Source organism: Miniopterus natalensis, chromosome 12 (assembly GCF_054644295.1).
Source record: "Miniopterus natalensis isolate mMinNat1 chromosome 12, mMinNat1.hap1, whole genome shotgun sequence".
NCBI lineage: Eukaryota > Metazoa > Chordata > Mammalia > Chiroptera > Miniopteridae > Miniopterus > Miniopterus natalensis.
Window position 1 is genome coordinate 9,440,240 of NC_142092.1, and position 27,674 is coordinate 9,467,913.

Here is a 27,674-nt window from a genome sequence, read left to right on the forward strand (position 1 = left end):
CTGACGGGCAAGAGCGCGAGGGGAGCGGAGGCGAGACGGGGTGTCCGCGCGATACGCTGCAGCGCGCCGCTCCGGGCCAGCAGCTCCCCCCGGCTGACCCCACGCACCCTCAGCGAATATCTGTTGCCGGGCACAAAAACGTCAGAGTCCACTCAGATTTCTCACAAATACAAAGCCAACTCAAGTCTTACGGCCCACAAACTTTCAAGTTCCTAACAACAGGAAAATAAAATATATTTAAAACACTTCGCAAGTTATCATTCACCTCATCTTACAAATGAGGAAAATAAAGCTCAAAAGCCAAATGACAACTAGGAAAACTGACCTGCGGTGAGACCTATTAGAGCAAAAAATTTTGGAATTTAATGAACAAAATCTGGGCAGGAGGAGAAGAGACCAGGTCACTGTGAGGGAAAGAAATGAGACTGGCATCAGACTTTACGCAAGATAATGGATCAACATTAATTAAAGAAAACACGAGCCAAGGATTTTATGTCTAGTTGAACTGACCTCCACCTATAAAGAGCACAAAGTTATAAAACTGCAGACTCAGGAAATAAAGCTGCCCCAAGCTCTTCCTGAGACTCCTACAGAACTAGCTTCAAAACCCCACAATGGCCAGAGATCAATAAAGGGCGGATGATGAACATTAAATATAGATTCACTTGCAGAATTAAAACTAAGTGATTTTATAAAAGATTCAGGATAGCACACAACGTCTACACGTTCTGACACCATAATATAGTACAGCTACCACAAAGCGGGAGGAGGGAAACAGGAAGAATATACGAGAAATATAATAAACTTGCTCCCTGTTGAAAATGTTTATCTAGAAGAAAAATGACAGTATTTCAAGTCACATGATACCAGTTAAAGGATAAAGGGCAAGAAAAGGTTAATATCTAATTTCACTATTTCTCACAGCTGGGGATCAATACACAGAGAGGGGAAAAAGTGGACAAGAGAGGCAAAAATGTGTTATGTCAGAATAATCATTAGAACAAAAATACAAGCCTTTCTAAAAAAGAAAAAAAGGGACAAGAGGAAAAATACAGCACAAAACTATATGAAAGAATCAAGGCCAAACATTAATTTTATAATTAATGTAAATTGGCTTAACTGGCCTATTAAATAAAAGGACTTTCAGATGAAAGCAAAAGTTCAAGTAAAAAAACTCACGGAGCACACAGGACGTGGCAGGGCTGGCCCAGAGTCAAGTCTTCCCGGCCCTGAGAGCTCTCTTTACAGAAGCAATGAGAAAGACGACCCACAACAAAGCCAGGCAAGCTCTATGCAGCCTGCCCTTAAAGAACAAAATAATTAAACAAAACCCTGAACATTACAGTTTCTTAAATGCAATAGCCAGGTATGACTCTGTAAGATAAACGTCATTTTGGGGATTCATTCGCCTAATTCATTCAACAAATATTTATCAAGGCCGCATGTGATCAGGTTCTTTTCCAAGGACTGGTGACCCGAGGCCCGAGTGTCATTTTTCCTGTGTGCAGACACCTGGAAATATCAATGAAATACATGTTGCTGGACTTAAAGATACATGGTAGTGTCAGCCTCCTAAAAAAGATTAATGGAAACAATGACAGGTCCTAAACTACAGCCACACCAGTAGGTGCTAGTAAAATAATGCATCTTATTAGTGCCATACGATACCAGGCACAAGACGCAGCTCATTAAAATGCCTAAGATGAGAATGATTGCCAAGCAAAGCATTCTGTCACAGGGACGTAACTAATGCTTCCTATAAAACTAAAAAAAAAAAAAAAAAAAAAATCACAAAATTTCCCTCTGCCTGCCTCCCTTTTCCATCCAAACTCATGCTTTGTATTAAACTGCCTTTCATCTTCCATGGCATAGAAGAGTTGATGGCTGCTGGCATCAAACTGCTAAAATCAACAATAGTATAATTACCTGCACACTTTTAAGCGCTTTCAAAATACATGCCGGTTGGGATTTTCCTAATTTAGAAATGTGTGCTTAACACTGGTGGTCTAGGGCTATCAATAATTGGGGTGAAAAAGGATTTTTACATCTTGCCCAAAGCATTCTCTTCTGCAGCCATTATTGGATTTGTTTGTGCCTCACCTACTTTCCTAAAGTGTTTGCCTCAGTCTACAACATCCTTGGATCACGATGCTGGTTTGTGACACGACTTTAATGTACATTTACATGAGCTGATACATGGAAAGCACTTAGCAGCACAGTGCTCGACACATGACAAGTCAGCTATTATTATATGAATAGTTCTTTTTAAAATATGTAAATAAGTGTGTGAAGGTAAGTGGATGACTACCCTTTAATATCCCTGTTATGCTAGTTGAAAATGGGAAGGAATTTGAGTACACTCAGATTTCTCAGAATACCTTTTTCTTAACTGCAGATTCTTTAAAAAATATAATAATAATCAATCTACAGAACAGATGAAAATTTAATGGTCTAAAATTATACAGATCAGACTTCCTTCCTGAGGCTACCAAAAACACATTTTATCAGCAAATTCTTCCCTGGTCCAGCTTTAAAAAGAGGGTGGGGGGGGGGGAGCCAAGATCTTGTGAAACCGGATCTAACTTGAGACCTGGGTACAGAGTTTAATAAATTATTTATCTGTTAGGGATTTACAAGGAAAAAACGAAGACCTACTCATAAGACCAAGTTCCAAATATTTCGAGAAAATAACAAATTGCATATTAACAGCACTATAATTACTCCTTTTGTTTGGTTTCTTTGCAATTACTTTTAATAAATTACTCTGCCTCTCCCCATCACTCAAGTAAGTTGTCATCGGAAGGCACAATCAGTACAACCCAGGACACAAAGCCACTCTCAGATACGGAGGGCGGCTGGTGCCTCCAGAGCTGTGACTCAGTAGAATCCATAAAGCTTTTCTATGGAGATCAAGTATCAATGAAGCTTTTGTAAGAGATTACGGCTATATAAATGTAGACTAGTTATGAATTCTCACAGGCAAGAGCACTTTCCAGAAGAGGCAAGGGCACCAGTGCCTGGGAAAGGCTGCCTGCGTTGGAAAAGAGTGGCTGCCCATGCCCGCCACTCTGCTAACCGCAGGGCATTTCCTTTAAGCCAAGGGAGAGGTTCAGCACTCCCTGAATTCACCCTGTGCCACTTTGTCAAGCTTTCCGGCCTGATGGCTCAGGAGTCAAGCCTAACACAGTTGCTGTCTGCTATTATGGGGTCAAGAAAAAGCCAGATAATTTTTATTAGTCTTAAATATTGTTCTCCAGAAATCATAAACCAAATATAAAACACACCTTTGCCACAAAAGGCAAACAGCAGTAAAGCACTTTGTTAAACAGTTTAAAATTTGCACCTACCTTTATCATATTAAGTATTTCAATATTAGAATTGTAATAAAAACATTCTCTTAGAATGTATATAATTTTTAAAAAAGCAGTAAATGTGGTAAAATGCATAAACCAAGCTGGGTTTTGAATACAGTTTTAAAAATCTTCTGTGAATTACTATTCATACTATCACTTATTGCAGTTCAGAATCAAGTGTGTGAAAAGAACAAATGGAATAAAAGTCAAGTGACAAAGCTTCAGAATTTAGGAAGGATATTATCACAAAGAAAATAGTTCCAGCATTTTTTTATTTTTTTTCTCTAAGACTCAGAAAACAGAATGTGTCATTTTGCTCCAACTGAAGTGGTCAGTAAATACTCCAAAAAACACTTTTTCACAACCCACTTTCTAGATGTTTATGTTTTACTACATAGATCAAGGAAAATTTCACCAAATTTTACGCAATTTTCTGCTCAAGAGCATTGTTTTTCAGATTCTGGCAGAAAATAATTAAGGTGACCTTAAAGGGTGCTTTCACTGGAAACCACTTGCACCTAGAGTTCTTTATGACCAATTGTAACCGAGGCCAGACAACCTCACCTTCGCCAGGACCACTCAGTTCCAACACACACACACATAAAGGACGCTTGTTAATAACAATAGACAACCTTAATACTGTTCAATTTCAATGTTTTAACAGTGTATCGATGAATATTTCTGCCATCATCATATATTCTTACTGATAACCGCAAATGAGTATTTTAAAATTTGTTCCCCATATATTGTCAGAGATATGTAAAGTAGGAAGGGTGCTTCTTCTGAATCTGAAAATTGGAATTTTCTTCCTCTAAAGGAAATATATGCAATTCATATATTTTCCTCAAATATACAATTTCTAAAATATTATTCTAGTTATCCCTAATCCTTAGACTACTGATCAAAGAATTACTTAAAACTTTGTTATTTTACATGGATATATTTGTTAAAAACACATAATATTATTCCTTAACCTTTGAATGTGACAGATAATTTGTATTATCTTTGAATCAGTCCAAGATACAAATAGAAAAAAAAAGTGTGGGTTTTTCTTCCAAAACTAATAGCCATTTAGTAAAACCTGTTAACATTATTTTTCAAAGCACACATCATACCACTCGCTGCTGCAATCCCCAGTGTCAGCCGGCCCTTGCAGAACAGGCTAAGCCACTCACCCTGTTCTTTGTGCAGTTGTTCATGCTCCCCTGCTTGCCTTTCTGTTACACAAATTGTTCAAACTAAAGAAAAGGAACTCAAAATAATGAAAAAGGAAGAATATCAGAATGTAAGGAGAAAGTACCCAAGGACCAGAAGTAAAACAAGTGAGGTGTGTCATTTAAAATGAAGGAAACAAAAAACAGTATAAAGGAATCAGTTACGCCAGTGGAAAAACACTAAAATATGATGAAATAAAGTGGAAATAAATGTCAAAGACGACAGAAGATGCATAAAGGAATGCTGTATCTTCAGAAAAATAAGACATGAAAATCTGTGCCACCCGTAGAGACTGGAGAGCTACGGGTGCTGGGGAGGGTAGGGATGACACAACAGCACAACAGACCAGGAAAAGGCCACAGCATTTTCAATTCCTTCTCTGGGTGGCCCTCTCACTCGCCCAGTTTACTTTATTTCATTATTCATTATTTTAACCCGCAGCCGAGCACAGGGCAACTTTGTTTTGCTTCCCCTTCTGAGTTCACTGAGAAGCTCAACCAGTACAGCATTTCAAGCTGCATCGGGCTGTGCTCCACTCAGCGGCCTCCTTTAGGAGGACAGCAGTGTCTCCGTAGATCGCCTGCATTCTTCACATGTAATCTGTCGCCCCGTGCCAGGCCCGGACCCTGGCCTTGCACCACTGAGGTGTTCCTTCCTCCAGCAGGTCAGAAGACTGCTCTCCACAAGTCGGCAAATGTCAGAGGGAAAACGTTATGGCCCTAGCAGAGCTCAACACAGACTAGTTAACCAAGTTCACTCAGCGAGGCTGAGTCCTGTGCGAGACCTGAGGATGGGAACAGAGGCCAGGGGATGGAAGAAAGGGCAGCGTGAGGGAGACACAGGGCAAAGAAACAAAGCAGGCAAACAAAGAGAACTGCTAGATTTAAAATGCACACCTACCAGAAAGGACTCCGAGCCAGGCTCTTATCTTACAGTAATATAAAATGAGTACCGCAGAAAAGATCAGCTTTCATGCAGTAGAAAAATACAGCAGGTGCAGGAAAAAGAAACGGGCTCATCTACTTCACCTGTGGCATGGCAGACACTTAAAAAAACTTACTAAACTCAACAGTAAGTTAACTACCTAGATTCCTACTAATAACAGGTTCAAATCCTAGCAAAAGGTTAACACATGACCTCGGTTTGACTGCTCTTTGCACACAGAATTCCACCTGTATTTTGGAATAGACTCTGGGGCAATCGGGCCGCACCTCGGCAGGACAGCTTCTGCGTCTTTCGGAACTTGGTCTAAGGCTCCTGGTTGCTGATTGCACTCCCTCCCTTTGACCTTGAAAATGTTGCACGCTTTGCCTCAGCAAGTTCCAAACCCTCTCCTAGGCATGGCAGAGGCAAACAGTGGGCAAGGGGCTCAGCTGCTGCACAGAGTCGGGAAGAGAGACTGGAGACACCCATAATTATTTTCTGACACAACTTTGAAAGTACCCATCTTCTCGCCACCTCCACCTTCAAAGCTAGTCAGCTTTAAGCTTCATTCCTTGAAAGGAGTTCAGCATGTTGATCCCAACCTACTTCATTTTTATATCCTTTGTAAGACTCCTACCCACATTTTCTGAGGAGAAAAGGCAAACGTGTAATTCTCCCCATAAGAGCTAACACAATACCCTCTCTCAAGGGGAAGGCTCAGGGAAGAACTCCTTTTCTTGGGAGGAAAATTCCTCAGTCTCCCCCCACCCGCTTCTCGTTCTCAGAAGGCAGCCGTCAGGTTATGGGTGTCACAGATATGGTTACCTCAAGCTCAGATTGTGGTAGGGATGGCACCTAGCAATCCACAAAGGTAATGGCTTCCCCTTCCTTTTATGTATGATACTTGTGTGCTTGGGTAATCTTATTTTTGGTTTAAAAAATAATAGCTAGAAAATACCTTTTTAAATACTAAACAAACTGCAATTCTTTTTCCTCCTTTGGACATTTTATGATCTACTTCATCAACTCACGAACATTCTCAAAAACACCTAGACCGTGAAAGTTAAACAAACACAGCCAACCGCAACATGCTGAGCTATGGTCAGAAACCTCAAGTCTGTTCAAAATGACAACTTTTGCTATTACTGTTTAAATGGAGTGACACGTATGACTCTTTTTCATTTAGAAAGGGAAAGGCTGGGGTGTCCCTTTTCACACACTGAAGGTCTAGCTACAGATGACTATACTCCTAGGCCGGGTCCTCTCCCAATTCTTTGAGAAGCCGCCCTTTGTCCTTAAATGCACTCTGGAGCTTCAGTATCACCTTCATTCTGATGTGCTTTGTGCACATTCTCGGACGCTGCAATGCCCATACTAAGGCAACACATCACAGAAGTTGGCAGCAATGCTATCAGCAAGAATTTGGCTTCAGAATGAGGAGTGATTCATCATACATTCTAGCAGCAGAAAAACAACACACCGCTATTTTAATCCCTTGGTGCTATCAAGAATCAAAAAACAGTACATAGAATAATTTTTAAAAGCCACAAAAACCCTATCTGCTGTAACATTATTCATTTTTGAGTTTTCAATAAAAGTCACTTAGAAAACAACAGGCTACTTACCTTATTCCACAATATTTATTACAATAACGCGTCAAGCTTTAACTTAACACAATTTCTGGGGAAAATGGGCAGTCCAAACTTCTGCAAAGTAACACTGGAATTCTAAATTCAGAAAAACGTCTTGTTTGCTTTACAAAAGTAATCCACTTTTTTCAGCTTCTCTCTCCATTTTTTGAGATGACTCCAAAGCCTAAAGGAGGGAGCGTGCTACTGCGTCCGTCACAACCAAACTGAGAAACCCAGTCCCGTGGGTGGCATTCCCCCTTCTTCAGGGGTGCTGAGCACTGCCACAGGAGTACCACCGGCCCGTACGGGGAGGGACCCACTCACGCGGGGCTGTCAGGGATCCTGAACCCAGTCTCCATCCCGCCACTCTTACTTCGCGAGGGCGCAGCACGTTGCTAAGCACGAGGATTACCGGCCAAGACCTTTACGGAACCGTCGCGGCAATTCAGGCCACTGCAAATCTAACGTAAACTTACAAAACGCTCCTCTATTGTTGTGCCCCGTCCTCAGGGCACACGGGGAAATTTACCAAGAACCCCACCCCGCGCCCTCTCTTCGGGGACCCCTACCTTTTCAAACACTTCTTCGGTCGCCCTGCGTTTCCGTTTTCGGGGTCTCCGGTTCACTCGATTCCATTTCAAGACCTGAAGTTCAAAAACCAGAGCATCTTCAACAGGACCGCGGGCGCGCAGGGCCCCTCGGCGTGGGAAGCGCTCGACGGCCCGCCGCGCAGCCTCCCCGGGAGCCGCGGGCGCGGGCGCGGCGGCCTGGCGTCGGGCGGGCGCGGGGCTGCGGCGCGCCCAGGCCGTGACCTTCGCCGGCCGCTGCCGCCCGCCTCGGCCCCGGTCGCCGCTCCCGCGCCGGAGCCCCCGCGCCAGGGCCAGCCTTCCCGCCGGGGCTCCGCGGAGGGGACGCGGCGGGGACCCGCCGCCGGGGACGGAGGGCAGCGCAGGGGCCGCGCCGCCCGCACTCACCTCTGCGCCCACTTGCCGCGCGAGCCCGCACTCCGCCCCGGCCTGGCGCTCCGTCAGCAGCGGCTGCGGGGGAAGGGGACAGTCAAGTTTACCCCCCAGTCGCCCCCTCCCTCCCTCCCTTGCGCCCCGCCACCTCGGCGCGCTGACCCTGAACCTCGCCCGCGGGAGGCGCGAGTGGCCGCCGGGGCGCCGCCGCCCGGCCCTGCCGGCGCAGAGAAGCGGGCGCTCGGGGCCCGCAACCCCGAAGGCGCAGAGCGTGCGGCGAGCGCGCGGGGCCCGAGCGGCGGCGCGGGCGGCGGGCGGGCGCTGGGCGGGGCGGGGCCTGCCTTAAAGGTATAGGCGCCGCGCCGCGCTCCCCGCAGGTCGCCCCCGCCCCGCCGGCGCCCGGCGATGTTATTGTTCTCGGAGAACATCCTTGGTGCCCCCGGGGACTGGCCTGCGCCCGCGCGCCCGCGCCCTCCCGCGCGCGGACCCCTCGGGGCGCGCTCGCCTCACCTTTCCAGCCCCCCCGCGGGCGCAGGCCCCTCCGGAGCCGAGGTGCCGCCCGCCCGCGAGCACGCGGAGCGCCCTCGGCCCGCGGCCAGGCTCAGCTCGCTGCTCCGGTCAGAACCCTAAGTGCCCAGACGGCCTCGGAGGGGAAGGAACTTTCCTAAGGGAGTTTTCTCCGGGAATGCATTACACGCCTTTAGGCAGGCGTTCTCCAGTGGCGCCTACGGGCTCGGGGCGGCGGCAGGTGACCTCCCCGGGCAGCAGAGCACGGAAAAGACCGGGCGCTCCCCGCGCGCCGCGCGCCCGTACCGCGCAGAGCCCGCGCCGCGCTCGCCCTGCCCCCGAACCCGCTAGGCGAGTGGGGAGAACTTAAAAGGTGGACGACCTGTCTTCAGGATTGGGGGAAAGGCTTGCATTTCGTTTATAAAAATGTACCACGCCCCAGGTTGTCCCCGCCGACCCCCAAGGGCCTTCTTCGCGTCGCGTCGGAAGCGGGCCGGCCGGGGCGAGCGCCGGGGAGAGGAGCGGGGCGCGCGTTTGCGGACCCTGACCACCCCTTTAACTTTATCGCGTTTCTTTAAAGAAGGTCGGCTTTGCCCTCTCTTTATTGCTGCTCCATCCTTTCAAGATCAAAAGCTTTAGATCAAAGCCAAGATCAAACTCACTACTTTAAATAGAAGCAACTTTGCCGTGGACTATTTTACACAAAGAGGAGCTGCTTAATGGAGACATCACAGTGGAAAACTTCATTTTACCGCTTCATCCCGTATTCACAACTGAAGTACTTAAAATTACATTGATGGTGCACTCTTACTTCCTAAAATAAACAACAGGTCTGGTCAGATGGGGGACTCTTGACCCAATGTTTGTGTTTCCAGAAATCCAAAAAACCAAAAACTATACAGTTATATGGAAATAGTAACCATTCTGTATCCGTATTAGCTAAGTGCTATGAAATGTATACTCATTTGCTAAAGATTTTTCAGTGTTATCAAATGTCCTTATATATAATGTATAACTATCATATTCAAATTTTCTCCGGTAAAAGAAATGCATGAAAATAGTTTATGCCTTGCAACAGGCAGGTGAAACTTACAAAAGAAGCAGATTATATAATTGCAGAGCTACTTAATTTTACATGGAAATAAAATTTTCAACTATTTAAGCTCCCATGCTACTAACAACAGTTCCAGAATCAATAGAAATCTATCACAGGCTGACATGTACCCACTGGAGTTGTTTTCCTTGGGAACTCACCATCCCTAAGAACTCGATAGGAACAGTTCACTATTGATGTACTAAAACGGTGCCCGGCCCAAATCGACCTTTCTTAATTGTCCTCTTTGTTGATTTATCAACAATTTAAAAACATGTAGTCTTTCAAGAAACAAAACCAAAATAGCTTCTGACAATCCAGTAGCAGAAATAAAGATAACTATTGCAAATTAAATCTTATACAGCCTTCTATGAAGGAAAATCTGTTGTTACTGCTGAGTAGTTAATACTTGAAGGCTTTTTCTTCCTTATATTTCTCATCTGGTTGTCCTCCCTCTCTCTCTCTCTCTCTCTCTCTCTCTCTCTCTCTCTCTCTCTCACACACACACACACACACACACTCACACACACACACATACCTGTTCCTCACTCTATAAATCCCCTGGAGCCACTGGAAAGACCTTAGGAATTGAGACCTAGGAACCCCATCTTGCTGCCACGGATGGTCTCCTTTTTTCCTAACACGCGGCTCATGCAGAAAAAGTTTCCGGCATAAGCCGAGCCAAGGAAACACACCACTGTCACTCTGCTCCCCTAATACTCTGGGTGGGTTGGGAAAATTGTGGTCCATTTTAATTGCCTCCTAATTTTGTTCCCTTTGCACTCCTGCCTCCCCACCCGCACCCCCACAATACATCCTCCACAGAAGAACGTGAACAATATTTACAAAGGTGGTTGAAATGATACCGCTCTGCTCTATGGAAAACGGTTCCCTCTCTTCCTCGCCTGGCGGCCCCGACTCGCCCTCTGGTTCTGGCCTTACGCAGTGCTGCTCCAGAAAGGTCCTTCCTCATGCCCGCATCCAAACTGGGTCACCCCACTACTCTTTCTAATAGCATCCTGTTTATTTCCTATGAAGTGCTTATCTTTTATAGCTATTTGCAATTTTTAATTTTTAATTAAGAGACTTTAGTTTTTATAGTAGAAAAATTTACACAGAAGGCACAGAGTTCCCATATGCCAACATAACACAGTTTCCCTTATTACTAACATCTTGCGTTCCTGTGGGGCATTTGTTACGACTGAGGTACATTTGATACACTATTATTAACTGAAGTCCAGAGTTTACACTAGGGTTCACTCTTTGTGCTGTACAGTTCTATTATACCTATTTTAAAATTAATTTATTGAATGTCCACTTTCCCATCTAGACTTCAAGGTCCAGGAAGAAAGAGATCCTGTCTTTTGTTCTGGATTTTTGTCCAGTCACTAAAAATACTGCCTTGCAATAGATGCTCAAGAAATAAATATGTTGAGTAACTGAATGTAACGATAAAGGAAGGAATGACTGAAAAGCATATAAAATTTCAAGGAGGGGAGTCCTAAGATGAAGATCTTTCTAATTAACTCCCGCTTGTTTCTCCACTAAAATACCTTAATTTGTAAAAAGCATAGAATTGTGCATTTTTTTAAGAGACACCATGGGACATCAGTTACATCGCCAGGTTACTTCTAAAATGATCTCTCTCTTTCTCTTTTAAATAAAAAGAAATGAGAAATAAAGGTTCCTAATTCCCTCATATATTAACCACTAAAATTATAATACAAAATGGTGCTAGGAGCTGAATTTAATCTAGAATGAAATATTAACCTGTTGCATGGCACTGGAAAATATTAATCCTTGTTGATTGTGTTCAATATAACCTCAATACATTTCTCCTTTTGTCACCTAAATCTCCGTTTCTTCACGGGCTGATCCCAGTGAAGGTGGGGTGCGGAGAAGCTGGAGGAGGGTGACTTTTTAAATTTGGAATTCTGTAGCTGGGGATGGATTCGCTAATAACTATCTCTGAGAACGTGCTGAAAGCGCTTTAAAGTTATCTTTCAAAAACAGATGTTTTCTATTTGAATTATATCTTTAAAAATGCTTCCTCCAGTAGAGATGCGGGTTTTGAGAGGAAGTGGCTCTAAGACGTTCTCGCCCTAGCAGCTCACAATGGCCGAGGACAGTTCGGAGGCTGGGGGAATGCCACTGCTTTACCACGGAGCGGAGCGGTCCTCGGCCTAGCGGCTGGAGGTCACTTTTGGAGGGAAAACCTGTTCTTCTGCTTCCTTCTGATTTGTCCTGGTAGAGAAGGAACGAATCCTTTCCCTGGAAAATGACAGTGACAGCCATTCCCCGTTGCTGGCGCGGATGGTGCTGCGCGTGGAGAGGAGGGAGCGCCGGAGGCAGGCAGCAGCTCGCCTTCCTAGCCAGCTGAAGGCTGGAAGGGCAGACAAGGCTGGAAGGGCAGACGAGGGAGCCCTTCCTCAGGCCAAACCACCTCGAGTGACAGGCACTCCCCTGGGCACGGCAGAGGGAAAACTGTCCACTATAAGGAGTCAAGAAATCTTTTCATACCAAACAAGGTAGACAGGTCCCGAAAGCTTTGGCTGGCCTTAGAGGGTTCTGTAGCCAACATATCTTCAGGGTGAATTAAAAAGTCAGAGTCTAGCCCTGGCAGGTGTCGCTCAGTGGTTAGAGTGCCAGCCCTCAGTCCGAAGGGTCGCGGGTCGCGGGTTCAGTCGCTGGGTCCCAGTCGGGGCTCATGACGGAGGCAACCAGTCGATGTGTGTCTCACATCAGTGTTTCTCTCTCCCCCCCTCCCTCCCTCCCTCCCTCCCACTCTCTCTAAAAAATCAGTGGAAAAAAATATCCTTGGGTGGGGATTAACAACAACAACAAAAAAGAGTCTACACATGTCTGGAAATAAAATCAAGTTTAGTTTAAGTTGCAAGTAATAACAAGCAAGGATTAGAGGCCAAGTTATCAAATGCTTATGTCTTTAAATTTGGCTCTGTCATTTTTAATGTAACATTCCTTTATGATAGCTTGCGCATTGATTTTAGAAAAATAATATATAATGTGTATTATTGCCCATGTTGCCTCTGTGTTCAAATACACGCCGGATGTCTTTCTGAGGAGGACTTGGCCCTGCCAAATGCACCTCTTAGTGGAAGTCCTTATAAAGCCTGGTTTTCTAAAAAGGAAGCCCATCCCACGTTTGCTCTGCAGTGACCTGGCTGACAGAACCTCTGCCTCTCAGCAGCCATGACCCTGAAGTCCCCGTTGCTGGGAGCCTTTTACAGAGCTTGCCAGGGGAAGAATGGCTCTTCCATTTCTTGATACCCACCCCCCCAATCTGATGAAGCCTCAGCTGTCAGCTATCGGCTCCCTAGAGGAAAACACACCTACATGGCTCACAGGGCCCCCATTCCCCACACACATCAGTTGTCAGGAGGCTGGCAGATTTTCCTGATGCCCAGACTCCTACCAGAGAGCCCCTTGGGTCAGGAGAGTCCCACGCAGCTGGCGCTGGCTGCGTCCCCGCTGGCGCTCTTTGACATTCCTTTTAGCGCAGTGCATCCTGGTAAGAAGCCATCAACCTTTATTGAGGTGCATTATAAGAAACAGCCCCATAAAGCCCATCACAATGTTTACCGAAAGGATGGTTTTAGAGGGTTGTTGATTATGTTAGATAGTTTTCTGTGAGGACCCACTTCCCCCTGGTATCAGCGTCAGGAATAGCTGGGCCTGGGCAGCTGGTTAGTTTTACCCCCTGAACACTGCAGCTGACCCTTTTTCCTCTCCGGCAAGCCCTGGCTCTCCCCAAAGCCAGGCGCAGGAACCTCAGGGGGTGCAGGCTGTGTGCTAATTTGATGCCTGGCCCAACCTCTTTTCCTACCATTACTTCATGTTGCTTCATTTTTCTTGTTTTAATTTATTTTTGATCATGTTATATTTTGCTTTGGAAGCTGCCTTAACAATGTTTTGGACAAGGAGGAGTATGAATAAATAAAATATTCGGGGTTTATTTTTTCTTTCTTTAATTTTCTTTTTGGGTGGCTAGGGGGGTCTGGAAAAGTTTCTGGTTCTAATATATCTCTCCATTAACAACCCTTAGAGGTGAAGCATGGAAGGTAAGGACATATGATATACTCTGCTTATAATGCAAGAAAAAGGATAGTTAAAGATAAAACAAAAAAATTGCCCAGCCAGGCCTGGCTCAGCAGTTGAACATCGACCTGGGATCCAGGAGATCGCGGTTCGATCCCTAGCCAAGGGCATGCGGGAGGCAGTAGATCAATGACTCTCTCATCACTGATGTTTTTCTCTCTCTCTCCCTCTCCCTTCTTCTCTCTGAAATCAATGAAGACATATTATAAATAAATATAATACCATACAAACATCACATAGGACTAATATAAAAATACTAACCTACCAAGCATTTTCTGTCTCTTAATATCAAACCAGAGGGAAGGGGCTTAGGTTGCAGGAAGAGCAATGGAAACGGACGCATGGATTGGCTACTCACACAGCAAACACTCTCAGTGCCTTCTGCAAAACGGAGCATGAGCCTACGTGAACGCAGGGAGAAGCAACGCAGTCCCTGTCCCTGGGAGGCCTGTGACCAGGCGGCTGTGCGGTGTGGCACAGGAGCTGCCAGCCGGTCCAGGTTTGAATCCAAGCTCTGCCACATGTTAGCTGTGTGGCCTCTCTAAGCTGCTTTCTCACACAGCTATCGAGGCCGAATGCCACATGATGTGCTTCCAAGAGGAGGAACTGATTATTTATAAAAATCTAGGCCACTGGAACTAAGGGCATATGACGTCACAACAAGGAGAGGATCGACCTGAAGACCAAAAAGCACACAAGCGCCACATGCCTCTGAGAGCACGGACCTCAGGACTGGCGGGAAGACCCCGAGCGCCCGGTCCTGACAGGGTAGAGCAGTGTGCAGACCCCTCTACTCGTGTCTCACCCAGTCCCATCTTCAGTATGAGACACTGAGCCTCGGAGGACTTTAGTGCCATTAGGACTTCGCACTGTGTGGCCTGTAGATCTCCTATCTGGAAACGTAGTGCTCCTTCTACTCCAGCACCAGAGCTTAGGGACCATCTAGCACAACCGTCTTGCTTTACAGGATTTGCTTATTACGTAGATCAGATCAACCTCAGATCAAAGCGCAGCCCATAAGATACAATCCCATACCATAGTCATCTATTGAAGCAGCCAGTTTAGAAAACAGGTGTCAGTCTATCTCCCTCAGCACCTGCGGGACTACAGTTCCTCACAGGAGCGTAACGTTCATGACACTGTAGCCTTAAAGAGTCCCACAGGTGAAGCATACGATTCGGTAGGAGTGGCTTCCGATCAACAGTTCTCACTCCTGACAGCTTATTAAAACCCCCAGGGATGTCCGGCCGGGCGTGGCTCAGCGGTTAAGCATCACCTAGGATCCAGGAGATCGAGGTTCGATTCCCAGTCAGGGCACATGCCCGGGTGGCGGGCTCAGTCCTCAGTCGGGGGCGTGCAGGAGGCAGCTGATCAATGACTCTCTCATCATTGATGTTTCAACTCTCCCTCTGTCCCTTCCTCTCTCTGAAATCAATAAAGATATATATATATATATATATATATATTTAAAATCCCGAGGGGTTACAAATCCCCTTGCCCGGGTGGTATTCAAGGCCACTTAGATTTTCATTTCTGAGAGTGGGACTCAGGCACCAGTCTTTTTTTAAAGTCCCCCTCACACCACCCCTTCTCCCCACAGTGATTCCAACTGCAGTCAGTGTTGAGAACCACTGGTTTAGATTAGTTTAATGATGACCCATCTCTAACAGGTTATTACGAAGAAATTCCAGATGTTTGAGAAACATCAAAATTTCAAGGTCAATGCCACAGAGAACAGCGACCTTTTATGTCCTATTACAGTAAATCCCTTTGGGCAGACAGCAGACGCAGTGCTGGGTGGGCTGGGCTGTCAGGCTGACCCAGGATGGTGCTTACCCTTAGGAATGAAATCTGGGCAAGATCGGTTGAGTGCATACACAAAAGAGCTAAAAAGACATGGGAGATCTCAGCACTACCCAGGAGGCAAGAATGGATGGATATTTGCCTTTTTAGTTTTTTGCAGGTTCATGGTTAATATAGTTCTGGATCCTGAATGAAAAGAGCATAGCTCCTTGGCCTCAGGGAACCTGGATTTAGAGCTCACTTGGAAGGCTACACACATGAGGGGTGTTGCCCACTTAGCCTCTGTAGACAGTGTTCCAATTATGTCGACGGCTGCCACCCCTTCCCTGGAAACGTTTTGCACTTGCAAGACTGATGGCAGGATTAGAGGACAGAGTGCACCAATGCAAAAGCCCCTCGCTCTGTGCAGAAGCCACCACGCCGTGGGGACGCAACCAGGCTGAGCTTCCGCTGGGTCTTGGCCTCTGTGCTCTCACCACACGGGCTCCTTGTTTAGAAGAGACATAGCGCACTGATGCTCTAGGACAGCTACTCTGGAAATGCCTCATGAAAGATACCCCTTACTAATTAATTAAAGTCACACACATCCAGCGTGTCATTTCCCAAGTGTGGAAGGCAAACACCCACGTCTCCGTCCCGAGGCTGCTGCCCGAGGCGGGGTGGGTGTGGTACCTGCCAGGCTGTGCGCTGCCTTTAAAGGAGCCTAGAGGTCCGGAGGCTGTGGCCCCTGCACTTCCACCGTCCTTTTTCTAGCTTGTCTATTCTTTTTTTTTTTTTTTTAATATATCTTTATTGATTTCAGAGAGAGGGAGAGGGGGAGAGAGAGAGAGAAACATCAATGATGAGAGAGAGTCACTGATCGAGCCTGCAATCCGGGCATGTGCCCCGACCAGGAATCGAACCCCGATCGCCTGGATGTTAGGTCGATGCTCAACCGCTGAGCCACGCCTGGCCGGACTAGCTTGTCTATTCTTAAAAACTTTGGCACTCAGACCGGGTTGCTGTCACCTGGTCTCCTGAAGGTACCCAATGAAGACACAATTTGCAACTAAGAGGAATGAGCCTAAATAATCTCACCTCTATTCAGAAGATCTCTCTCTCTCTCTCTCTCTCTCTCTCTCTCACACACACACACACACACAAGAATAACTGAAGTAAAATCCAGCACAGTTGGGGGTGGGGTGGCTGTCCCAAATAAAAATAATATACCAGAAAGCTATTTTCCAGAATGTTCACCAAACATTTAGAGCCGTGTAAGCGGTGTTCCAGGAAAACAGTGGGAAGAGCCAGAATTGATTGGCTGCTAATCTCTTTACCTTTCCTAGGATGTTTCCTCCAGCAGCGGATTAAATCCCTGTTTAATGCTACCCAGGCCCAGCTGTGTCCATATTAGGAAAGCCCCAGCTCACATCTCCCTCCCTCTGGGTGAAGAAAGGATCTGCCCTCCCTCGCCTTGCTCCGCTCCCACCCCCGCGTGTGGAGGTGGGAGAGGAGGAGTGGGGAATGTGAACCTGATCCAGTGTTGATCAGCCAAGCAGCAAACTCTTATTGTTCTTTAGATACCAAACATAACTTCTTTCTACCAGGGATAAACCCAGCCACTCTGCACACAACACTGCTTTTGTGCTCAGTAGTGTGAGAGATGGAAAACAGCACAAAGAACATTAGAGCTTTATTAGACCCAACCTAAACACCTCCTAACTATGCAGAACTTAAGAATACACCCGGTTAATTTATATTCCTATTAATATTACGTATATTAGAGTTTCTTGAAACCTAATAATCTTCTGGTCCTTTCTGGCTCTTTTTATAATTACGGATTTCAACTTACAGTGTGCATACAACGGTCTCTTTTAGGTCTGGCTGTTCTTGGAGCATTTCTTCTTTCACTGCCTCACTCTCTGAGGCGCAAGGGCACTGGAAATCATGCTAATGCACAAGTATGATGTTGTTTTTAAGTGCTGGCCTAAGAATGTGGCTGACTTGTTTCTGCACAAAGCCATGTGTGATGACAACTCAGGCCTAGGTACCCTCTGCCCTGGTCACCGAGAAGTCGTGTGGCCTTGGGCATGTCACACAGCCTCTCTGCACCTGTGAAACGGAGACAACGCGATCTGTGAGGATGAAATGAGATGGCACGTGAAGCCAGAGGTCTGCGTAGACCAGTAAATGCTCATTCCCTTCTGAAACAAAGGGTTCTCTGGGATTTTGAACCTAAGTAAGCTTTCAAAGGTCTCAAGTTGCTGATTCATAACATCCTAATAAAAAGCCACGCTTCACCACCACACGGATGCAATGCCATTGGATGGCACCGGTAGAGACACGGGACGTCTGAGCCACTGCAAGCAAGTGCTTGTCCCTTCCCGAAGGACGGTGGACGTCTCTGCTTTATTCTAGAGGACATCATTCCCTTCGGGTCCTGTGCACTCACAATAAGCCCACTGCTGCTACAAAAAGACCCTAAAATGTGATGGGGCATTTCTTTGTTGTTCTCTGAAGGGACCAGCATGACCAGGGGCTAGATGCAAAAACATTTAAAACCCTAACAGCAGCCACATGCAGTTAAAACCAATGTAATAATTAGTAACTTGGGCTTTTAAGTTGGACAGATTTGCTTTTTAGTTTCCTCTTCTATAAAATGGGTATAATAATTATGTCTGTCCTATAGAACTGTGACTAGAAGTAAGTAAATATTATGTTTAATGAGCTTAGCATAGACCCTACTCAATAAAACAATAACCTTTCTTTCATTCTGGATGTTCTAATATGTAAAACAGTATACCCAGTATATTGGGGGGAAAGGGGAAAGGAAAGAGTTAAATAAATACCATTTAGTAGAGAGTTACACAACCGATGCATTCCTGGATTGACTCATTTATAGCATAATTCACTAGAAGCATTTATGCCAAACCCCGGCAGACATCCCTCAATTACAAAACCGATGTCAGTGACGAAAAATACGGCTTGAGGAGGAGAGACCCAGTGAGAACTCGGGAGAAGCCCACTTTGCAATAAATACGACCAAGGCGAGTCTTAAAGAGAACACGCCGCCGCCTGTTGCACAGAGAAGGAAAGGCGGCAGGCGGCACCCAGGGGAGGAAGGGAGAGAGCAGGGAGGAAGGCGATGGGAGCCCGAGGCAACGCCTCCGGGAAGGCCACCGGGGTGAGGTTCCTCCGTCCAGCCCAGCCCCGCCCCGTATCTCTTGTTCCCCAGGAGTCTCAGTCCCTAGTTCTGATGTATTGACTCTGGCCTCCCTTCCATGCATTTTCAAGCCAATAAAGTTGCTGAAATTAAAGAAGAATTGAATTGTGAGGCTTTTTGGCATAAATAATGTCATATTGGAAAGTCAGGGGTAATAACAACCAGGATGCCCTTAAGGCTCTTAAGAAAAACCATCTGATCTCACAGCCCTCAGTGCGGTCTGAGATTTCCTTCCACCTACAAAGGAAAATATTTTTAGCATGTAGCACACTTTGTAACAGACATATAAATGCACTGGAAATATAATTTTAGGGAAGCATCTGGCTTTGATCACTTCTTGTTAAGCCTCACCCCGAATAGGTTCTACTTTCTCAATAAGAGGAACATGGCACTATTCCGCTGCAAGCTATAGCAATTTCTCGTAAACATTTCATTACTGGCTCTGCTTGTTTATATTTTTTAAAGCGGCAAATACTCTAATGATTTAAACATAAAAACAGCATAAAAAACGAGGTGCTCCTTCTGGAGCATTTGGTCCCAATGGTTTCCCTTCCTTCAAAAGGCCACCTAGAACACACTGGACTTTTTTCCCAAGGTCATTCAGACAACAGACTTAAATGAGTCCTTATTTTTATGTCTCCAAATGTATCCTAGGAATAATAGTTGCCACTGTCGATGGAAAAAGTCACCTGCAGTTCTTACTGATTTGCAGGAATTTCAAGACATTAAAACCCTAGAAAAAAAATTTTGTCTCCTGTTAGTCAAATCCTCTGTGAATGATTGATCTAAATTACAAGCAAATACCTATTCTTCAATCACCAACAGCATAAATGCTTTTGCAGATCGATTATTACGATTTCTCCAATAATCTTTAAATAGCAATTTTGCAGTGGGAGAGAAAAGAGATGCACAAACGGGCTTTCCCTGCAGTGTCCATTTGTAAAACAGCACTTAGGATGACAAGGAAAAGCTCCCAATACCGCTCCAAACCAAGGGCAAGTTTCCAGAATGAGGGCAAGTCAACAGGTTCCCAGGGAGGAAAGCAAGACACTTACAGGAAAGTCAATCCCGACTTTCCTCCTCTCAGAGACTACCAGGCCTCAGCGCGGTACTAGGCACAGGATACAGTGACAGGAGTCGCAAAGCAACTGTGGCCTTCCCCCAGGCCAGCTCCCCCCACTCCCCAAAAAAGCAGCGAGGACGCAGGGAAGGCAGGCTCGCCCACGGGCACAGCGCTCAGTGGTGCAGGGCTGCCTCAGAGGGCACCGGCTCATCCCACACAGGCCCATGCTTCGGTGCGGGGCGGCTCTCCTGCACCCAGCCTCGCTCGCTTGTTCACCTCGAAATAAAGCAGCCTTGCAGCTTACACATCAGATCGGCTGGACCCCACCTTGACTGTGATGGTGGCAGTCGTAACTATACAGGATCAAGAGCAGAAAACACTGAGCTCCTGAGGCCTAAGCCAGAGGCCTGGCCTGGAGAGGCGGGGCCTTCTGCTGAAAGAGCTGGTCACACTCCTTACCGAGTGCCAGTAAAGCATGGACAACTGTCAGACAGAGATGCGAGTGTGACATGAATTTTTAAACACACACGTGGACTTGGGCAGTCTGACAATCGCTCACTTACCTTGACCTGTGGTAACCTGCCAGCTGGCTGCCTCCGACAACTGTCCTGCTCTGGGTCAGCGGGGGAACAAAATGAGGACAAGCGGCAGGGACTACAGTCAGGCTTTGCTTTTGAAAGCAAATAAGAGGAAATGGGAAACATCCCTAAATGCTTTAGAAGGTACACTGACACTTTTTTGTTTGGCCAGTTCCTTTTTCTCCTTTGTTGTTTTGGCAACCTGGTATTTATTGTCTAATTTGTTTCCATCGCAGGAGAGGAATAGCTATATCTTTCCAAAGGCAAAGACCTACACTAATCTCTACACACGCTCACATTCATTCACACCAAAAAATATACCAGGTTCTTTGATGCAATAAAGCCAGTATTTCCTATGCAAAACATTCTGTAGGATATACAAGACTACCATCTAGAAGTATCTCAGTGAAAGAGGCACGTATACCAGGGCATATATTCATGAAGAGTCCTGGAAGGGAGGTTCACATTACTCCCAAAGCACATTTCTGTCCACTAAACAGTTTCAGAAAAAAGAACAGTCACAAATTAGATTAAAAGTCATCACTGCTCAGGGCTCTCTTCTGTATTATTATTATCTCTTCATAGTTCTTGTAAAAGCTAAGGCAAGGATGGAACCAAGCTGATTTGGATTAAAAGCAACCCTGTTAAAAACACAAAATGCCCCAGCCATGGGTAAAGCCCCTATGCCCAAACATGGTCCACTGGACTTTGCACCTTGAGGACAATCACACTGGTTTCCTTGCACAATGAGTTGGCCGACCTGTGACCGAGTGAGTGTAGCCAGGTCCCCAGCCTGCCAGCTGCCGTCTTCTAATGCCCTCAGTCCCAGGCTCTGCTGAGCATGGCAAATACGAGAAGTCGACCTCTGCACTCCTCCCAGGTCCCAAGTCAAGGTCAAGGCCCTTGTGCGCGCCTATAGCAGAGGTGGATTTGTAGACACCTGACAGGCGATGAGCTCATGCCCACTGCCTAACACAATGCTTAGGCATATTGGTTGAACCTATAAACTAAGCCACAATGCCCAATCTTTGGATTTCCCAGGAAGAATATAACACCAAAGGATTCTAAGAGTTTAGATTATATTCAGAAATGAAGGAAGCTTCTTTTGACAGAATATATTGCAGAATATGTCATAATTTTAGATTCCGTCTGTCGGTCCCAGCCTACTTATGGAGACTCTCATTCAGCAGGTGTGGGCAGAGTCCAGGGTCAGTGGTTTCACACAGCTTCCTGGATGATTCCCATCAACAGGTTTCGGCACAACTGGGCTAGGAGGCCCTGAGTGCCCCTCACCCAGCCTGCAGAGCTATAGGAAGGGCCCAGCCTCAGCTCATTAAACCCATGTGTGCACAGGCCATTACCAACTATCTCCATCAACTGGACTGAGCCAAATAGACTTTTCAGAACTAGCGGCTCCAGCTTCCTTTTGCTTCTGTTCCAAACGGCAGACCAACAGGTTTATCCTTAGTCCGCCAAGGAAACACTGGAGTTTTCTCCACAGTTACAAAGAAAATCTTCCAGGAAACACTTCCACCCTCATTATGCACAGGAGTTTGGTCTTAGACCACTGTGAGTGAAGCTCAAGTTCTCTCTGGAAATCAGGTTTCAGGAGGGAGAGAGAGAGGGAAGACAGTTTCATTTGGGCACCAGAGGAAAACGTCTCATTTCGCCGTGGAGCCTTGTGCTATGAGAAGGCCAGCACACCTGAGCAGCGTCAACAAGAAGCCTGCACGGCACACAATGCCCAGCGCAGACCTTCAGTACCCACTTCTCCCTGGGAGAATGGACCCTGTTTCCAGGACTGCTGAGAAGTGTACTGAGGAGTCTGTGGGAAGGGCAGGTGCCCGGATAGGCAGCGAGTGACTGTGGTGACTCCTCAACATTGTAGGCCTTGGCCTCCGTGAGGCCAGAGACCTAGTGTTGTACCTCTAAGGATCTCTGACGAGGCATTTAGTCACTTAGAAAATGAGTCCAACCACGGACAAAAATAACAGCAAAATTATTACAGCCCCCGAAGCACAGCACATTATGGCAACTGCTTTTATTGATGTAAGAAGCAAAGACCTCATTGCACATATAGTTTGAAAAATAAAATTTCTCAGGAATTTGCAAAAGAATGTCTCAGTTTTCTTGAGTGACCATTAAGTGCAGAATTCTTATAGGCCCTGCTGAGACTGCACATCCCAGTGGGCCTTAGAATTATGCGGATAGTGTCACACAGTCTGTGCTAAAAGACACCTATAAGTTTTTCCTCTAATAAGCCACCTGGTCTTCTGGGTGCTAAAAGCTCTGATGATGGAAAGTCTCTTACATCATATCAAGTTTCCTCAACTTTGTGACTGCAGCATTTTCCCTACCAGACTGAAAAGTTTTCCATCATTTGCTTGTGTGCCTTTGGCAACTTGCAGGTGTTGGCTTGGAAAGGAGCGGCACTTTCCAAGATGACACAGTCACCTGGTGTTCTAAACTCTGGGATCAGGAGCAAGCCTGGGCGCTCAAGTTGACTCCTGCCTATTTCCAGGACACTGTGATTGGCCCTTCCCCGCTTCTCTCTCCTCCTCACTGCCGCTGCTGCCCATGATTTTGCCATTTAATGGCTGCTAAGCACTTTCCCCAAAGAGTAGAGAGAAGACACACAAGGGCTGTTAGTACCTCAGGAAACAGGCCGCCTGGGAGTTGAAATGAAGAGCCAAAGGGAGGCTGGTGATGCATTTGCGCCGCTCTGAGTGTCTGCGTTAACAATCACTGGTGCTGTCACAGCAGAGGGACTGGCCGGCTCTATCTTTATCCACACACGTGACAAAAAGACAGGTGATTCCAATGATGCGTATCCAGTGGGAGATTCTCAGGCATTATGCACTCAGATTTTAATTCAACTAACATCTTTAGAGCAGCACCACCCAGGAGCAGCACATGCAAGCCCACATTGTCATTTAAAATGTTCTAGCTGCCAGGTTTAAAAAGTAAGACATAGCAGCTAAAATTAATTTTAATAATATATTTTATTGGGTATATAGACATTGGGTTATGATGTATCCAAAATATTATCATGTAAGCAATATTTTAAAAATGCTTAATGAGATATATTACCTTCATTTTTTTTGTAGTAAGGCTCCTAAATCTGATATATTCTCGCAGCCCATCTCAATTTGGATGCTAAATTTTAATCAGAAATGCCTGGTCTGTATTTTGATTGCATGAAATTTACAGCTGAAAAGTGGATTTTATTCACATACCTAAGTTACTCCAAACAATAACTGGATTATTAGGTCTTACTTTAAATTGAGATTAAATTAAGTTAAAAATTCAACTCTGCAGGTGCACTAGATATTTTTCAAGTGCTTCAGAACCACATGTGGCTTAGCGGCTGCTGTGCAGAACAGTGAGTCCAAGCATCTACCGTATATATCACAGCAGGAGTTGGACACAGGCCTTGTTTCTGGGCGGCGAGGGATGGGTTGTTCGAGACACATATACAAACAGCAACAATATAAAACAGGCTATTATGATACTTGCTAAGTACAGAGAAAGGAAAGCAAGCATTCCAAGGAGAGAAAAGGGCACGCACAGAGGAAGGCCGGTGGTAAAGCTCGCTATTTGCTGACTGGTAATTACGGTTGGGCATATGCTTAGAGGGGTAGTGAACAGACTTTAAAAAGGTTGCTTGGGGCATCTCTGGCGACAGCCCGATACAGCAGGCCACAGAGCCTGTTCTAAAGGCACTGCTAATGAGGAAAGGTTTCTGGTGAGGGTGGATCTGGGCTGTTGGGGGAAGGTTCACTTACATGGATGTGGACCATGATGGCAGCGGTGACAGCTTGGCTAGAAGACCAATTAGCTACTGCACTAGTCACGGCAAAATATGAAAAAATGGGGGAGGCACTAGGAAAGAAAATTAGAAAGTTAATAAGTATGTACGTAAGATTATCAGGACTTGGCAATGCGGTCAGGAAATCAAAGAAAGGGAGGAGTCAGAGCTCTGTAGCAATGAAAATAAGGAAGTACAGAAGGAAGGCCTGACGGGGAAAAGTTACTTCTAATGTATTCACATATAAAGTTTTAAAAGAAGATTGGAATATATGTACATATGGGCTGGAGTGGTGGAGACCTTTGGGCAGAGATAAAAAGAAATCAAAATCTATTTATGGAACTGTCAAATTAGCAGAATGGGCAACTTTCTTAGAAATAATGTTTACTATTCCATGGTGGGGGCAGGTCTGAGTAAATTAAATTATGGTATTATTTATTAGAAAGCTTTGCAAGTGTTAAAAATTATTGCTCTTGAATTGTATCAGGGGATATGGGAAACTACTTAAGAATATATATACTTTGTATTTCGCTTTCATTTATGTTTTGAAGAAAAGCTCTAGCTCTAAAATCTTAGGAAGCTCCTGAATTGCTCCAGTTTTACCTCTAGCCCTTAGGAGCACATCTCAGGGCGAGGGATGCACAGGACTCGGCACCAAACACCCATTAATGGGAATCACACAGCGAAGTCCCCTCGTGGCACACAAATGTTCACCTCCTAATGTTCTTTATATTCCTTTAAAGTATGTTCCCTTAAGTGACTATTTACTATAGAATATTAAATGTAAGATTCCACTTTTTTTATACAAAGTAAAGTGATCTACAATTTCCTGCTTCTAAACTGGCGAGGTACCAGTAGCGCTTATTGTTCAGGAGCTAGCATTTGGGGTAGACAGGCAAACACGACGTTCGTTGCAATCTAGAGCACAGTGGAATAAAATCCATTTTTTTTTTGTAACATAATTATGACAACACGAGTATAGGAAATTGATTTTTTCCTGTGATATTTTAAAAGTCTAATAATTGCTGGTTGTTTTTTTTTTTTTTTTTTTTTTTTTTAATTTCCAGGAGGTCACACAACTAAACTGTGGCCCATTTTCTAACAATCCCCCCCCTCCCCTTTGGCAACCATCAGCTTGTTCTGTGAGGCTGTTTCTGTTTCATTTGTTTACTCCTTGTTTTGTTTCTTTAATTCCACATATAAGTGAAATCATATTGTACTTGTCTTTCACAGCACACACCCTCTGTGTCCACCCATGTTGTCAAAAATGGCAAGATTTTGTTTCCGTTCGTGGCTAAGTGGTATTCCACTGTATGTGTGCACCACATCTTCATCCACCCATCTACCAATGGGCACTCGGGCTGCTTCCATATCTTGGCTATTGTAAGTAATGCTGCAGTGAACACGGGGGTGCCTGTGTCTTTTATAGTGTTGTTTTCTTTGGATAAGAGCCAAAAGTGGAACTGCTATATCATAGGGCAGCTTTATTTTTAATATTTTGATGAAACTTCATACTGCTTGCCACAGTGGCTGCACCAATTTACAATCCCACCAGCAGTGCACCAGGGCTCCCCTTCCCCACACCCTCGCCAGCACTTGTTATTTGATTTGTTGATGGAGCCATTCTGACAGGTGTGAGGTGAGACCTCACTGTGGTTTTAATTCGCATCTCTCTGATGATTAGTGACAGCAACCATCTTTTCACATGTCTCTTGGCCATATGTATGTCCTCTTTGGAGAAGTGTCTATTCAGGTCCTCTGCCCCCTTTTTAATTGGATTTTTTTTTTTTTTTTTTTTTTTTGGTGTTAAGTTGTATGAGTTCTTCACATGTTTTGGAGATTAACCCCTTATTGGATGTATCACTGGCGAGTATCTTCTCCCATTCAGTAGGTTGTCTTTTCGTTTGTTGGTGGTTTCCTTTGTTGTTTAAAAACTCTTTAGTTTGATGTAGTCCCATTTGTTTACTTTTTTCTTTTGTTTCCCTTACCTGAAGATACATTCCCAAAAAGTTATTGTTAAAGAATTTACTACCTTTTTTCCCTTCTAGTTTTATGGTTTCAGGTCTTAAACTGACTTAAATGAGTTTACTTTTGTATATGGTGAAAGAATGTGCTCCAAAACCAAATAGGTACATGTCCAGTTTTCCCAACACTAAGTTTGGATAATAAAATTCCAGTTTTGTTTTAAAAGAATATGTACCTACATGCCGTAGAGCACAGAAAATGTGTGGAAGGAAGGATACCAAACTGTTATCAGGCACAGATTACCTCTGGTGGATAAGACTGAAGAGGCAATGGCTTTGACATTTTATATTTTGCTATTGCTTGAACTTGCTCAGAAAACATATTACTTTTATTTTTTAAAAGGGAGGCAAAGAAAAGGGTAAACTATATATTCATACAGGAAAAGGAATGAATGGACTTATTTTAAAAATTATCTCTGAGCCATTTTTATTTTATTACAAACTTTTTTATATTAAAAAACACGTATGTAATACTTCTATAATCAGAAAAAAAAGTCATAAATGGAAATAATCTATAATACTGATGATAGAGTCAATTTTAAGTCTGTTTACAAGGCCAAAGGTTACGGGGCTGGGTGTTCTTTAAGGAGGTTTGGATCCAATTTCGTTTACTTCTTTGGGGCTCATGCTTACTTTTATTGCTGGTGAAGCTATTTCCACATTTTTTTAAATGATTTCCATTCAACGTGGCCAAAAAGGAAAATGGAGGCCAACCACAAGGCAAGCCTTCCTGAGAGAAGACAAAAAGCCTCTGTAACCTATGGAATGAAAACTTCACCAGTGGAACGTGACTCTTTTGTCATGAGTGACTTCAATTGCTCGGGGACAGAAATTTTTAATGAGAACAAAGAGCATCAGAGCGATTTCAGTGCTCTGGTTGTCGTTCAGGCCAAGACACCAGTAACTTTATATCACAATGATGGAGACAAAGAACAAGGTGTCCCATTCACTGCCAGGATCCTGCCACCAGAGGGTCCGGGCCTTCGCACAGCCTTTCACTGAAGCGGAAACGAGAAGGAACGCTCGGGGGGCACGAGCAGGTAAATCACCATCAACCATAAAAACAACGGCAGAAAATGGGTAAAGAGATGAAAAGGTGCCGTCTGATCATTCACCAATGGAAAGATGTGCATTAAATCAGGGCCTTTTCTGTCGGGCACTGTTGTTTTTACTGAACAGTTAGGCACCCAAGGAAATACCAGTTGGCTCTTAAAGACAATTTATAGCTGGGCTGGCCTCGTCGCACCTGGCTGTGTTTTGACAGCAGGTTTTGTCAGTTTACAGCAGAGATTCTTGTCTACACAATAAGCTGTCACCAACGCAACTGGACCTTTGGAAGAAGCCTGAGGCTCAGCGGCTAATCTCTCTCCTCCGAGTAGCCCTCCCCCTTTTAATGAA

At 45.1% G+C, this 27,674-nt stretch overlaps 1 protein-coding gene across 1 annotated transcript in view; it reads right to left on the minus strand.

The window, feature by feature from the left end:
• AOPEP (aminopeptidase O (putative)) overlaps positions 1–27,674 on the minus strand; it is a 296,713-nt gene that overhangs the window by 69,091 nt on the left and 199,948 nt on the right. Inside the window, exons 12-13 of the mRNA XM_087822613.1 lie at positions 8,098–8,160; positions 7,693–7,767 (exon numbers count right to left, since the gene is read on the minus strand). Of these exons, the coding sequence (XP_087678739.1) occupies positions 7,693–7,767; positions 8,098–8,160 (138 nt within the window). The remainder of the gene's footprint in view (positions 1–7,692; positions 7,768–8,097; positions 8,161–27,674) is intronic.